Source organism: Corylus avellana, chromosome ca2 (assembly GCF_901000735.1).
Source record: "Corylus avellana chromosome ca2, CavTom2PMs-1.0".
In the NCBI taxonomy this organism is placed as follows: Eukaryota; Viridiplantae; Streptophyta; class Magnoliopsida; order Fagales; family Betulaceae; genus Corylus; species Corylus avellana.
Window position 1 is genome coordinate 16,355,175 of NC_081542.1, and position 15,366 is coordinate 16,370,540.

Below are 15,366 nucleotides of genomic sequence, written 5' to 3' on the forward strand. Positions count from 1 at the left end.
GCTGACTTTTTTTTTTTTTTTTTTTTTGTTAATAAGTGAAATTGTATTAATAAAAAAAATATGATAGTTGACCCAATTTAAAACCTAATTTTTAGGTACGTGGCACAAAGCTATATAAGAGTTGCGTCAGGTTTAAAATTAAAATTTAAAAAATCAAACAAAAATAAAAACATATGTTCACAAAAGTTTGGTCTTAGATGAGGTTCAGTTGAATCCCTATCATATCTCTTAATAAAATAAAAAAAATGTTATGATCAGTTTTGTTTGTTAGAAAATAACATCCACAATTAACACAAAGAGAATACTTAGCTTTCCTTTTTTTTTTAATATCATTAATAAAAATAATGTGTTTCACACATTCGATAGACGTATGCAATTTTTAGAGACTAGAATAAAGGAATCCATCTAAGAAATAAGTCATTGAAAATGATGGGTTTTAAGGCAATTTAGTAGATAAACTATTTAGAAAAATGACGTAAATTTCTTCCAATATAGTTTGAGGAAATTTCTCTAATGATCTATAAAATTGTCATGTCTCTCAATCGGGTTCTTAAGAGGTAGTTCAATTGGTTATTGATCACGCCTAATGAAGCGGAGATCACTAGTTTGAATTCTCCCTCCTCATTCCCTTATGTGGACATGTAAAATTAAAATTTAAAATAATAATAATAATAATAATAATAAAATAAAAAAAATAAAAAAGAGAAGAAACACGTGATTTTTTAATTAGTATTCGATAAATATATATTTTTTTTAATACAACTATTACAAAAGAGAAACTTTAGATAACATAATTCTATATAATATTCATCCGATATAATAATGGATGGACAGTCGGTTTCAGGTAGGCTATGGCCTACACACTTGTCAAATCATAAGGATTGTAAAACCTGAATTGGGAATCAACTCCGAACAATTCAATTAAATCTTTTATTGGCATATTCTAAGCTTTTTACCTTTTCTTTTAGAAATGATACATTATATGGAATATTCCTTACGTGAATTTTCAAGGTAAGAATGCAAAAATAAGGAACAGAAAATACATAAATAATTATTATTTTTATTAAAAATTTGTCTTTCCAGTAATAGACCTAATTATAGTACAAAAGTTAGTTGGGCTATAATTAAGTGGAATAATGAATATTCCAATGTAATTTGTTTAATTTTGCCTTTTGTTTTAAGTACTATTTAATTATGTTTTGAGTAGAAGTGAATCTTGAACTTTCTAGGGTAAAGTCCATTTAACTCTTTCAAATTATCACTCTAATGACAATCTATCCCCTAAATTATCAATTACGACAATTTATTCCTCAAACTACCAAAACAATGACAATCTACCCACAAACTATCAATTACGACAAGTTACTTCTCAAACTACCAAAACAATGATAATTTACCACCAAATGCTAGCAAAATGATGAAATTATCCCTATAGAATTTTTCAATAAGACAAAAATAGCTTTAAAAATTTTGAAAAAATAAATTAAATTTTAGCATTTTTGTTTTTATTTTAGTAAGGGTAATTTCATCATTTTGTTAAAATTGAGGGTACATTATCATTATTTTGGTAGTTGGGAGGGTAAATTGTTGTAATTGATAGTTTTGGAGGTAAATTGTCATTGGAGTGGTAGTTGAGGAAGTTATGTGGTCAATTATTTTTCAAATGAATTTTAACATATTCGTAAACTTTTTTTTTTTTTTTTGAACAAAAAAGTATTTCATTGAATAGAATGGTAATGGATGGAGCAGATAACCTCCATCAACATTCACAAAGATAGAACTGATTGCTCCATCAAAACGATATCCCTAATACAATTTGGAGTTGTATCCCTCCATATCCTATCACTGATATCTGTTATCGCCGCTTTTGCAAGCCGGTGTGCCGCCTCATTTGCATTTCGATAAACAAAATTACATCTCCAACTTGAAAAAGATCGTAAAATTCCCCTCGTGTCATCTATTAGGTGTCCGAAACGACTCCATGTACTCGTTTGAGAATTTATTGCTTCCACAACTTGTTTCGCATCACCTTCTAGATATATATTTTGCATTCCCAGATTCCTTCCAAGGCAAACTGCATGATACGCGGCTAATGCTTCCCCCATTGTCGGCTCCAATAAACCCAAGGTGGTCTTACTCATCGCCGCAATAACCTGCCCATTTTCTCCTCTAATCACGACACCTATCCCCATGCGTTCATGTAATTTATCAATAGCCACATCCCAATTTATCTTGTGCGAACCTTGGGGCGGGGCTAACCACTTTTTTCCACGCTCATTGTTCTCCACCACACTTCTATTGTGACTCACCTCATTTGCTTTGTTGAACTCCTCGGTCTGTTCTTCAGTCTTGCGGAGAATAATATTTGGGTTAATAAATATTCCTTCATGGATCCATTTATTCCGCCTAAACTAGATCTGACGGGCTAATTGCACAAATATGCCAAACTCAGCTGCTCCACTTCTTTCAAGAATATATTCTGCCGTCTCCATGAAGTTGCTGCCCTCAATGACACACTTCTGGAAAATTCTTCTGCTACTACCCCAAACGTCCGTGGCTGCTGGGCAGCCCCACAAAGCATGATAAACAGTTTCCGGTTCCTTCTCACAAAATGGACACCAAGGCTCAGTCACAACCTTCCGCCTAAGAAGATTATCCTTTGTTGGCAATAGATCGTGACAAGCTCTCCAAAGAAAATTTTTAGCTGCATTTGGAATAGTTAGCCTCCAAAGAGTCTTCCACAAGATACTCTCCTTTGTCTTCAAAGAGCCTTCAGGATTCCCACTCATTTCCATCTCTTTTGCAAGGTGATAGGCACTCTTCACCGAGAACATTCCATTGTTTGTGCACCGCCATATCTGGACATCTGGTTGATTCGTTTGGCTTATCGGGATAGAAGTAATAGCAACTCTTTCCTCCTCGGTGAAGATACTTTTCAACAACTCTTGGTTCCATCCACACTTTCCGTTGTCAAGGAGTTCACTTACCTTACTACTCGGGTCCAACACCCTCGATGGGGAATGGATTCTATAAGTTGAAGAAATTGGGATCCAGCAATCCCCCCATATATTGATTGATTGACCATTTCCCACTCTCCAAAAAAGACCATCTTTTAGAAGCTCTCTGGCGCCTTGAATACTTCTCCATGCAAAAGAAGGCTTCGTCCCCAGTTTTGCTTCCATAAAAGAACAATGAGGGTAGTATTTAGCCTTTAAAATTGTTGTTGTTAAGCTCTCTGGGACTTCAGTAATCTCCAGCATTGTTTCGCCAATAGAGCTTTGTTAAAACATGACAAATCTCGAAAGCCCATGCCTCCACATTCTTTTGACAGCCCCATTTTACTCCATTTCATCCAATGTATTCCGGATCTATTTTCTTTCTGTCCCCACCAAAAATTCTGCATCATAGAATTAATCTCAGAACATAAACCTTTGGGGAGGAAGAACATACTCATGCTGTATGTTGGAATGGCCTGGATCACAGCTTTTAGCAATATCTCTCTCCCAGCTTGTAACAACAATTTCAGCTTCCAATCACCCAGTCGCCTCCACACTCTATCTTTTATGCTATTAAAAGCTTGTCTACGAGATTTACCAACAAGAGCTGGCAGCCCAAGGTACTTGTCGTATCTCTGTGTGGACTGAATCCCAGGCAGTCTCAGAATTTCCTCCTTTGTAACTGTAGGTGTATTGCGGCTAAAAAAACAGGGACGTTTTTGCCTGGTTTAGTCGCTGTCCAGAAGCTTTCTCATAAATGGTTAAAATCTTAGTCATCCGTCGCCAATATAAGGGAGTAGCTTTACAGAATAATAGACTGTCGTCCGCAAAGAAAAGATGGCTTAAACGGGGTCCTCGCTTTGAAGTTGGAACACCAGGTAGTCTGCCATCTCTGTCAGCCTGAGTCAGAAGGGAACTAAGAGCCTCTGCACACAATAAAAACAAATAAGGTGAGATAGAGTCCTCTTGTCGGATCCCCCTAGAAGGGTTAATCCGACCTGTAAGGGAACCGTTCACAATAACCTCATATGTGGCCGACTTGACACACATCATTATCAACTAGATCCATCTACTCGCGAATCCCATCCGCTCCATAATGGCTTCTAAAAAATCCCATTCCACCCTGTCATAGGCTTTACTCATGTCGAGTTTAACTGCCATATGACCCACCTTCCCCCACATTCTTGACTTCATGGTATGAAGGGTTTCCAAAGCTGCCAATACATTGTCCGTTATAAGCCGATCGGGGACAAACGCGCTTTGGTTTGGTGAGATTATATCAGGGAGCACAATTTTAAGTCTGTTTGCAAGGGTCTTGGAGATCAATTTATAAAGGACGTTAAACAAACTAATGGGGCGAAATTCGGTAACAGAAATTGGGTTAGCAGTTTTTGGGATTAAAGCAATATAAGTCAAATTTAGCTCTTTATTCATGCTTCCATTATTCAAAATTTGTAATACAAAATGGCTAACCTCTTCCCCAGTCTCCGCCCAATTTTTCTGAAAAAAAAACAGGCTGAAAAACCATCCGGTCCAAGCGCTTTTAAAGGAGCCATTTGACTTAAAACGTTTCTCACTTCTTCCACCGTAAAATCTTTCAACAAAGATTCGTTCATTGATGGGGTTACATGCTGCTCAACTGCTTCCAACGCCTTCTCCATATGTCTGGGTCCACATGTGGTGAATAAATTTTGAAAATATCTGGTAAATGCTCCCCCAATTTGTTCGTTTGTTTCCCAACGTTGCCCAAATTCATCAGTAATTCCAGTTATCAAACTGGCTTTTTTCTTATGAGTAGCGCATGCATGGAAGAAACGAGAATTCTGATCCCCAAATTTTGCCCAGTGTTCTTTTGCCCTCTGCTTCCAGAACAAGTCATCCTCTCGTTGCTTTTCCAGCAGCTCATTTTTCAACTTCATCAGTAGAGAGGTGTCAGTCCCTCCATGTTCAGCTTGTGCCTTCAACAGCTGTTCGGACAGCTCATTTATTTGCTGTCTCATATTTCCACCTTGCACGCGTTGCCATGCCTTTAGTCTGGATTTGCTAGCTTCGAGTTTCCCTGCCACCGAATGCCAGGTTCCCTTCCCATGAGTTTTTTTTCGCCATATGCTCCTTATAACCTCACGGCACTCCATGTTATCAGCCCACTTGGCTTCGAATCTGAATCCCAGCATCCTCCTACTTGTAAACTGAGGGCCCACAAGATTAATAGACATTGAGAGATGATCAGAAAAAATTGCAGCTTCAAGCAATACCTCCACGTTGGGAAATCGAACATGCCAGTCATGAGAAGCCACCATTCTATCTAATTTCTCCATAATAAATTCTTCGCCCTCTCTCCCATTATTCCAAGTGCATGTTGGGCCTTTGGTCACTACTTCAAAAAGGCCACATTCTTCAAGTGTTGTTTTAAAATTCTCCATAAGGAAGTTAGACCTTCGCTTACCTCCCACTTTTTCAGATGGGTCGACAATTTCGTTAAAATCGCCGGCGCACATCCAAGGGCCAAGAGCCTTGGATTTCAAATGTCTCAGTAGCTTCCATGCTTCCCATCTTCTATGCGCTTCCGGGTGGCCGTAAAAGCCAGTGAAAGTCCATGGAATTGAGTTTGGAGGACACACAACTGCATTAATATGCCTAATGCTGTAATTATGGATTTCAACTCCCATTCCCTCCTTCCACAGTAATGCCAACCCTCCACTTCTCCCTATACAATCCACAACTAGCATATTATTGAAACTCATCCTTTGTTTTATCACAGACATTTTATTACTTATTAATTTGGTTTCCATCAGGAAAACCAAATCGGGACACTTATCTTTGACCTTTCGGCAAAGCTCTCGAACTGTCTCAGGGTTCTCAATCCCTCGACAGTTCCAACATAGTATTTTCATGCCAGTCGGCGGGGCTGTGATCCAGACCCCGCCATTCCCGATCCATTAATGCTAGCCCCATCTTCATCACATAGCACAAATTCACGTTCCCCCTTATATTTTAGTCTCCTGTTTTGTACCCCTTTTCATCTCCCTGTTGAGCTCCTAGACCACCTGAAATTTTCCTTTTTCCCATTGGGCTCGCTTGTTGGGCTTCAGACGGCCACTGTTGGCCAGCCCTTGCACGACGTTTCCACTTCAACATCCCATGGGCCTGATCTCCCCCACCTCCATTTAACTTCTCCTTGGTTGACTCCCCACGTGGCTCATTCTCATTCACCACATTTACTTGCACAGGTTGATGGCTTTCCTCTTTTGTTCTTTCTTTTCTTGTTTTCTCATTCAAAATCTCGCATTTATTGGACAGCCCATTCGCATTCATTGATACTTCTTTCCCTTTTAATTTCAATTCCCTAACCGCCTTCAGGAAATTTTCTTCCCCTAATAAAACCTCCTGCACATCTTCTTTATTGTTTCCTTTAACGGCTGGTGATTCAACTTGCAGACTAATGAAAATCCCCCCAGTAAATGCTCCTTTTTTCACGCCAGAATCTGCTCCCTTACCATTAATACTCCCTTCGTCTGTAACCGCTCTTTCCCCACTCGCCGGCGTTTCGTCTGGGATCACCGGAGATTTTTCCTTTGTTGATTCCTCTGCGTGTGAAGCTGCTGCTTCATCACTTTCACTGTGATACTTGCTGCTTCTACGCCGATTTCCACGTATCCCTGCATGAGATTTGTCATCTTCCCTCATTCCTTCCCCTTGCTGTTCGAAAAAACGAGGAGTAGGAAAATCACGCCTCCGCCGTGGAGATGGTACACGCATCCAGGGGCCATACTACTTCTCCATCTCCTTGGGTCGATTTCCTCCTTGTACCGTACAGCCCATCCGCCCATGCCATATTTTGCCACAGTCAAAGCAATATTTTGGTAACTTTTCGTATTGAAAAGCTATCAACGTTTGTTTACCAAGGAGATTGATAACCCGACCTCTAGGCAGAGGTTTAGTTAAATCAATTTTGATCTTGACTCTTAAAAATTTTGCCCAGCCTACTCCTTCCTCATCGGTATCAACTTCCTCCACAGTCCCCATTGTGGCCCCAATTTGTTGGCCCACCTCTTTTCCCATGCATGCCAAAGGGAGATTGAACATTCTAACCCAAAAGGCCGCTTGCTCAAAAATTATTTCAGATGGTGAGGACTGACCATCGAACTCTTCCACTGAAAACAGGTTTCCTTCGAAAATCCATGGCCTCCCCTCTAACACCCTTGCTTTATCCCATTCATTCTCGAATTCCAGAATAAACACATTCTCGCCCAATACTTTGAAAGAAAGACTACCCGTTGGTCTCCATCCCTTGATCAACGTTCGTTTGATAATATCCTTCCCAACAAAACGATCTGTGAGTAGTCTCCCTACCACACAAAATTTTCCTCATGACACCACTCCTTCAACCATCCGTGGCTGGATCGCCACTTCCATCGTTTCTCCTTCATCTAGAGATAGTTTCCCCCATAACTTCGAAAGATCCTCCTCCATGATAATTCTTGTCGCCCAAACAGTAACAGCACCACCCAACACCGCAGTCACCACCACCGCAGGGGAATATTTTCTTCTACTCTAGGTTATGAGACTAGAGAGAAAACGACGACTCCCAGTATTGATCTGGTTTGACATTGTTAACATATTCGTAAACTATTCAATTAACTTACTCATTTCTCATATAACCAAACTAAGAATAAAAATATTTATTTCATCTCGATTTCTTTGGTTTCAATTTCAAATATATATATATATATTTTTGGTCAGTAGAATATCCCTTCTGCGTAATGTCTCTTTAATACTCAATTGAGTAATATAACAATTAAAAAATAATATATATATATATATATATTAAGAGAATGTAATTTAAATAAATTAACTTGGTGCACCCATATCTGCCCTATTGGATATTGGACATTCGGCCCAAAGGCTTTCCGAATGAACCTCTTAACAGGCCAAGTCAGCCCATAAAAATTGTTGCACAAACTAACATGGGAGAAACACCAGATGGGGATACTCTATCACCAAAAAAATGATCGGTCGTTTGAAGCTTATCTATAATCATTTATAAAGCTTAATTTCGCATGATGTGATGCTACATAATGTTATGATTCGCTGCTAGTTATCAATGCGGCCAAAGCTAATGCACAAAATTTTAGTAGGTACGAACAGAGTGTGGAAGATACTAAAGGGTTTTTTTTTTTTTTTGAACACGAATGAGTAAAAGCTTCAGTCAAGCAAGTCATGGATTGTGTATGGTTGGAATAAATTTCTAATTGTATTCGTGACATTGTATCCTTAGAGCATTGTGCTCTATTTGCTTAGAGCTTTGGCTTTAGACTTTATATATATATATATATATATATATATTAAAAAAAAGAAAAACATAGGACTTAGTACTCATGAATGTTTTAAAAAACTTACTCATCTTACCAATATGGAATTCGGGTAATATAAACTTCCTCCCATAAACCCATGTCATCTTCGTCAGTGTCAAGTCATGCGGTGCTGGAAGTACCCTCAAGATATTACTACTTAGCTCTGATATCATTTATAACAACTCAAGAAAAAATGCTAGTCACGTCTATACTACAATCATAAAATGACTAGTTAATTTGAAGCTTTTATAGAATCAATTTAAAATTCAATTTCACATAGTAAATAAATATAAGACTTAGCACTCATGAATGTCCTTATAAACCACTTGCTTTATTTGAACTACTCATCTTACCAATATAAAACCGGAATCTCACACTATCCATGAAAGGCACGGAAAACAATGCTCAATATAAATATGACCAAAGCCATTTATAGAGGTACACTTTTCATACTCTCTCAAGCCATCTTGAGAATCATCTCCTTTTAATCTCAACATACTAGCTTAAGTATAAGAGTAAAACTCGTTAGGGATATGTCAAAAAAAACAAAAAAAAAAAAAAAAGCTCGTTCGGGATATCCGGCAAGGATCTTTGTGCTTGACTACAACTCTTTCTTCTAGGTTCTTTGTATATAGGGCTTAGGTGTGATCAATTGATTCTTTATAACTAAACATACTAATTGCAATTTTAGAAATTCCTGATAAGATTAGTCTAATTTTATTTTATTTTTTTAAATTGGTATAATATAAATTTATAATCATAAGTTTTTGAACTAAGAGGACTTTTACTTTGTTATATTAAGCTATAAGATTTTTATTTTGATTCAATTTGTTAAACTTTGAACTAAGATCTTGGTGATAGTTCGGTGACCTCCTCATTTTTGGGCCATTTTGGGGTGGCTAAATCACAAAAAAATGGCGAGAGTGTGGTTCATCCACCCCATTTATATATAGTCAAAAGGGGTGGTTGAACCATCTCCTCAATTTTTTTCTCAAACAGTAGCAGAGTAGCCGAATCACTTATATGACTTTGGGGTGGTTTGTCCCATGTTATTAATTAAGTGATAGTTTAATTGGGTACATAAATGACTTTTTCCAAAAATTATATCATCTTAAGCTACTTTAAAAAGAAAAAAAGGAAAAAAAAAAAAAAAAGAAGGTCATTTGAAGCCTCATCAGTCACCACTAAAAACGCAATGCTGGAGCGGGTCAAAAATGAACCGACCCGTCCAACAGCCCTCGTTCGCATTCCCTAGTCCTCAAGTCGGCCTCCGTCGTAGCACAGTGCGGTGACCTAATACTCTAACAGACGCCCTCGAGTAAAACCTCCCAAACCAATCCAACACCTCCAATCCCAACCCAACCATGTCGAAGCGGAAGTTCGGCTTCGAAGGCTTCGGCATCAACCGCCAAGCCACCTACAACTTCGAGCGCTCTCAACCCCCTCAGCGGCTCTTCGCCCCTCCCCACGACAACTACGAGGACACCGACGTTGACAATATCGATTTCGATGACAACGAGGAAGCGACCGCCAAGGACGACCGAAATGACGAGATTGACCCTCTCGACGCGTTCATGGAGGGCATCCAGGAGGAGATGCGATCCGCGCCGGCGCCGAAGGCGAAGGAGAAGGCGGAGAGGTTAGACGACGACGACGACGATCCTATGGAGACCTTCCTCCGGGCGAAGAAGGACCTTGGGTTGACGCTGGCATCCGAGGCCCTCCGCGCAGGGTACGATTCCGACGAGGAGGTCTACGCCGCGGCGAAGGCGGTTGACGCCGGCTTGTTGGAGTACGACTCCGACGACAACCCGGTGGTGCTCGACAAGAAGCGGATCGAGCCGATTCCGGCTCTGGACCACAGCGAGGTCGACTACGAGCCTTTCAATAAGGATTTCTACGAGGAGAAGGATTCGATTTCTGGTAATTGATTTACTGAGTTGATTTCCTTTATCTCAATGCTCTATATGCTGTTCGTGTGAGCAAAAATGTGGTTATTTCTGATTTGTGCTAATAATTGACATGGATGAAGGGCTAAGTAGTGAATTAGAGCTGAACTAAGAATTCAAAGGGGGAAAATGTCAATTGAGGGACAAATTTGAGACAAGGGTCCATTGGTTTTGAGGCTTCAAAAGTGAGATTTGAAAATGAGCTATTTGAAAACATGATTTTTAAAAATGTAGTGTTTGGTAAAATTGTGGTTTGGCATTGAAAACTGCAGTTTATCGTTTAAAGCCGCATGTGTTTTAAAAATGTACTCCCTTGTCTTTTTTGCCTCTTCAAACTGCCACTTTTGTAGAAACGTACTTCCAAACAAGATACTTTCTGTGATTTTGTTGAAAAGTACACTTTTGGTTTGTAATTTCGCAGGGCCAAATGGATTCATAGTCTTCTGGTAATGAAGTGAACTTATAGTCTATACGATTGTGTGGGTTTATTGGGTCTTTATGCGCATTATATGTTGCTTGTGTGAGCAAAATATGTTGTTTTTCCCGGATTTATGTTGATAATTGCTGTGGATGAAGCTTTAAGTAGTTGAACTAGGGGAACTAGGGGAATTTAGAATTGGAACGGGGAATTTGGAACGAGGAATTCAAAGTGGGAAAAATTAAATTGCAGGGATAAATTTGAGACATAGCCTTGTGGAAATAAACTTATAGTTCTACCTGAATGGACTAGTTTATTGTGTCTCTAATATATACATAAGAGCAAATTGTGGTGAGGCTTAAGATAGAAGTTTAAGTGAACTATTTATTTATTTATTTTTTTCGAAAGAAAGGGAAAGGTACTAAACTTCGGTAATATGTAATTTGTTTCTCTTCTTTAGGGATGAGTGAGCAGGATGTTGATGAGTACCGGAAGAGCTTGGCTATTCGTGTATCAGGATTTGATGTTCCAAGGCCAATTAAGACATTTGAAGACTCTGGTTTTTCTCTGCAACTCATGAATGCTATAAAGAAACAAGGGTATGAAAAGCCTACATCGATACAGTGCCAGGCTTTTCCGATTGTGCTATCTGGGAGAGATGCCATTGGTATAGCAAAGACGGGTTCTGGTAAAACTGCCGCTTTTGTGCTTCCCATGATTGTCCATATTATGGATCAGCCTGAGCTTGCGAAAGAAGAGGGTCCTATAGGAGTGATATGTGCACCTACTAGAGAGTTAGCACACCAAATATACTTAGAGGCCAAGAAATTTGCAAAGTCACATGGGATACGTGTCTCTGCTGTCTATGGTGGCATGTCGAAACTTGAGCAGTTCAAAGAACTTAAGGCTGGATGTGAGATAGTGGTTGCTACTCCTGGGAGATTGATTGACATGATAAAGATGAAGGCACTGACGATGTTAAGAGCCACTTACTTGGTACTTGATGAGGCTGATCGGATGTTTGACCTTGGATTTGAACCGCAAATTAGGTCTATTGTTGGTCAGATTAGGCCAGACCGCCAGACTTTATTATTTTCTGCGACAATGCCCCGTAAAGTTGAGAAGTTAGCTAGGGAAATCCTTACTGATCCTGTAAGAATTACAGTAGGGGAGGTGGGAATGGCCAATGAGGATATTACTCAGGTGGTTCATGTAATTCCTTCGGATACGGAGAAGTTGCTTTGGCTTCTTGAACAGCTACCTGGAATGATTGACAATGGAGATGTTTTAGTGTTTGCTTCAAAAAAAGCCGCAGTGGATGAGATTGAATCACAGCTGGCTCAAAAAGGTTTTAAAGTTGCAGCTCTTCATGGTGACAAGGACCAGGCTTCTCGTATGGAAACTTTGCAAAAATTTAAATCTGGCATCTACCACGTTCTTGTTGCAACTGATGTTGCTGCTCGTGGTCTTGACATCAAATCAATTAAATCAGTTGTGAACTTTGATATTGCAAGAGACATGGACATGCATGTCCATCGTATTGGTAGAACAGGTCGTGCTGGTGACAAAGATGGGACTGCATACACTCTAATTACTCATAAAGAGGCACGGTTTGCTGGTGAATTGGTTAATAGTTTGGTTGCTGCTGGTCAGAATGTTTCGGTGGAACTGATGGATCTTGCTATGAAGGTAATTTTTCAGTTTATTGATGTTCTACATTCCTATAACTTGCATTCTCATTTTTACCTGTGACTGCTCTTCTCTTCATCTTTTGTGAAATATTGAATAGTTAAAAATTATCTTCATGTTGCCATATTACTTGGGCTAGGACTATTAATACAAAAATCTAAATAGGATATAAGTTGTTTGACATGACTTCCTTTAAAATTTTACAAAGCAAGGTATTGTCAGGCATAGATATATATTACCATGTTATGCGCATGGTAGACAGGTACTTAGGTTGCTAGAAGATGAATTACTCCTAATCGTTTTAAGCTATGTGCTGCATATGTAATTGATGGAGCAGTTGTTAATTTGGGTCTATTTTCCAGAAGGATTTTGTATGTCTTAGGCGAGGCCTAACTATTGTTTTTTCTTTTTTGTTGGGGGGTTTAATCATGTAGTATATACTGTATAGATATTTGGCATGTCCTACTTGCTACCTACTAACTTTGGTGATCATTAGTACCTTAAATTTGGATATGAAGAATTACTGATCAAAAAAAAATTTGGATATGAAGAACTACTGCATATTGTGGAGATGCTTTTTGTGGCTTGTCCTTGGATGGAGAGAAACTTATAACGACCTAGGGAAAAACGCTAGCCATATCTACGCTATTACCCAAAAATAATTAGTCAATTTGAAGCTTCCTTATAATTCATTATAAAGGCCAGTTTTACCTAGTAACTAGGCAATGTGGAACTTAGCACTCATGATTATCTTTATAAACCACCCGCTCTATGTGGGCTTTTTCTCATCTTTCCAATATGGGACCGGGGTGTTACAAAACTTGTGTACTTGAATGGAGAGAAATTTGGGGATTTTAGGGGGATCAGAGTTGGTTAGAGAACTTTTAGAACATCATTAGTCTATCATGATTTTGTGCTTTATAGCATTCTGAACTTCTCAGATGCCGGTTGTATTTCTTATTGGCCACCCATGGATTTTTCATCCTTTTACAGGAAGGCCAATGCATGCCTTATCTCTTGAGTATGATAATACATCTTGTGGACTTCACACAAAATTCTTACTATTAATAAATACAGCTTTTCAGTTTAAAAAGGTCCTTGTGCTGGAACTGCTTATTGATTGAAAACCTTTTTTAAATTTTTGCTTCCGTTCCTTCTCTAGATTAAGCTTATTATACATTACTTTAGGCTTTACAAAACCCTAAAAACTACTTTTTTTTTTTTTTTTTGATAAGTAAAAACCCTAAAAACTACTTGCCACTTGAAAAGCCTAATGTACCTAACCTGGTAATGTACAGAGACTAAGAACTTATTCACACGACCTTGGAAACAACAAGGGTAAAGTCCACAGTAACATTAAATAATGAAATTCTAAATGTTGAAGCATAGTTCAGGTCATATTGTTTATGAGTGCAGAAGTCTAAGTGGAAGATTTTAGTAACATAGGGCATAAATATTAATTTTTTTTTGGCATGGCAAGGATGTTTAGCTTGTGACTGTTGTGCTTTTCTCTTCCAATAATTTTCTGCTTTATCCCCGGTGTTATTAATTGTTCAATTACTCCATTTCTTCTTGTTTTCCCTCTCATACGCTCCTACAAGTTTACATCATGGTTATTTTTTTGGATGGTAGTATTTCATGCTTGGAACATTTACAGTTCCCATGTTCATTTTCCTTTTTGATATCTTTAGATTTGGCACAAGTTTTTTTGTATGATTAAATGACATTTTTCTTGTAAACATTAGGATGGGAGATTCAGGTCCAAACGTGATGCAAGAAAAGGAGGAGGTATGATTTTTTTAAAAATTTTTTTATTACTATTTTTTTTTAATCTTTGCGTTATGTTACTTACTAAAAAAATGGCAAAAAGTTTTATAATGCCTATGGTATTCTAATGCCTAAGAATTATGCGATTGTTTAATGCATTTGGTATTGCCTAAAAAGTTATGAAACTAGATTTTGTCTTCCAATCAGCATAGTGCTTGGTTGAAGAAATAAAGATGGTGAAATATGGGGCGGATACTATTACTGCCATTTTCTTAAGCTGTCTTAGCAAGATGGGGAAGCTTGACATTTTTGGATTTATAAAACACCCCTTGGACAACCTTTTGGTAGCTTCTTACATTATGTTTAATTTTACGTCTTGTGCAGGAGGGAAAAAGGGTAGAGCAAAGGGTGGTGCTAGCGGTCGAGGTGTTCGTGGTGTTGATTATGGCTTGGGCATTGGCTATAGTGCAGAATCCACTAATACTACATCCAGCCCTGTTCCAAGTCGATCTGCAGCTGTTAATTCACTCAAGACAGGAATGATGGCACAATTTAAGAATAATTTTGTTGCTGCTTCATCAAACCCTCAGAATCAGAATCAGGGTATGAGCAACAGTTCAAGTGCTTATGCCAACAAGAGACCAGCACTAGCAGGCTTTGTATCTGGTGGTTCAATTGGTGGAGATATATATAAAACACAACCAACCAGTTCATTCCCCCCTGCTATGTCAGGTGTAAACACCCCCAGCTCTGGAGAAAATGCAAGCCAAAAGAACACAGAAAGGTTACTTTTATGAGCTGAACTTGCATCAGTTATCTAGTGGTATTATATTTTGCTAATTATAATTTAGATGGTGATTCTTAATTATGTTCATTTGTTGTTCCTGTTGCAGTTCGAGAGATAGACCTAGAGAAAGGCGGAGGCCCTCCGGTTGGGATCGGTAATTTGTACAATTCAATCACACTACTCTCACATGACTGAGAACTCTTTATCTTTTAGGATAAGCTTGAAGTTATATTCTGTAATTGTACCTATGCTTGAAAGCTCCTTTGTTTTTTTTTGTTCTTTTCTTTTTTTCTTTTTAGTTCCTGCTTCTGTATGATTCTAGTCTTCAGTTCATATAAGTAAAATTTTTGCAGCATATGAGTTCAATATAAATTTTTTTTGTTGCCTAGTTTGGCGATGTTTGGTA

General features: G+C 38.4%; 2 protein-coding genes across 2 annotated transcripts; one reads left to right on the plus strand and one right to left on the minus strand.

Annotated features, from left to right (window-relative positions):
* Positions 1 to 1,766: 1,766 nt before the first annotated feature.
* Positions 1,767 to 5,890, minus strand: LOC132169166 (uncharacterized). The gene is made up of 6 exons (XM_059580244.1): positions 4,574 to 5,890; positions 4,070 to 4,496; positions 3,803 to 3,922; positions 3,451 to 3,678; positions 2,436 to 3,175; positions 1,767 to 2,348 (listed from the first exon to the last, which is right to left on the minus strand). Exons 1-6 carry the CDS (start codon positions 5,888 to 5,890, stop codon positions 1,767 to 1,769), a joined length of 3,414 nt encoding a protein of 1,137 aa, XP_059436227.1.
* Positions 5,891 to 9,558: 3,668 nt separating this feature from the next.
* Positions 9,559 to 15,348, plus strand: LOC132170316 (DEAD-box ATP-dependent RNA helicase 24). The gene is made up of 5 exons (XM_059581246.1): positions 9,559 to 10,273; positions 11,178 to 12,406; positions 14,152 to 14,194; positions 14,558 to 14,957; positions 15,067 to 15,348. Exons 1-5 carry the CDS (start codon positions 9,715 to 9,717, stop codon positions 15,116 to 15,118), a joined length of 2,283 nt encoding a protein of 760 aa, XP_059437229.1. The 5' UTR covers positions 9,559 to 9,714; the 3' UTR covers positions 15,119 to 15,348.
* The last annotated feature ends 18 nt before the right edge of the window (positions 15,349 to 15,366 follow it).

Coding starts and splice junctions, on each gene's coding strand:
- LOC132169166 (XM_059580244.1), bottom strand. CDS start 5,890: ATGAAAATACTATGTTGGAACTGTCGAGGGATTGAGAACCCTGAGACA. Junction 4,497..4,573: donor AAGATTTTACGGTGGAAGAA/GTGAGAAACGTT, acceptor TTTTTTTTTCAG/AAAAATTGGGCGGAGACTGG. Junction 3,176..3,450: donor CATTCCAACATACAGCATGA/GTATGTTCTTCC, acceptor CTTTTATGGAAG/CAAAACTGGGGACGAAGCCT.
- LOC132170316 (XM_059581246.1), top strand. CDS start 9,715: ATGTCGAAGCGGAAGTTCGGCTTCGAAGGCTTCGGCATCAACCGCCAA. Junction 12,407..14,151: donor TGATGGATCTTGCTATGAAG/GTAATTTTTCAG, acceptor TGTAAACATTAG/GATGGGAGATTCAGGTCCAA. Junction 14,958..15,066: donor AGCCAAAAGAACACAGAAAG/GTTACTTTTATG, acceptor TTCCTGTTGCAG/TTCGAGAGATAGACCTAGAG.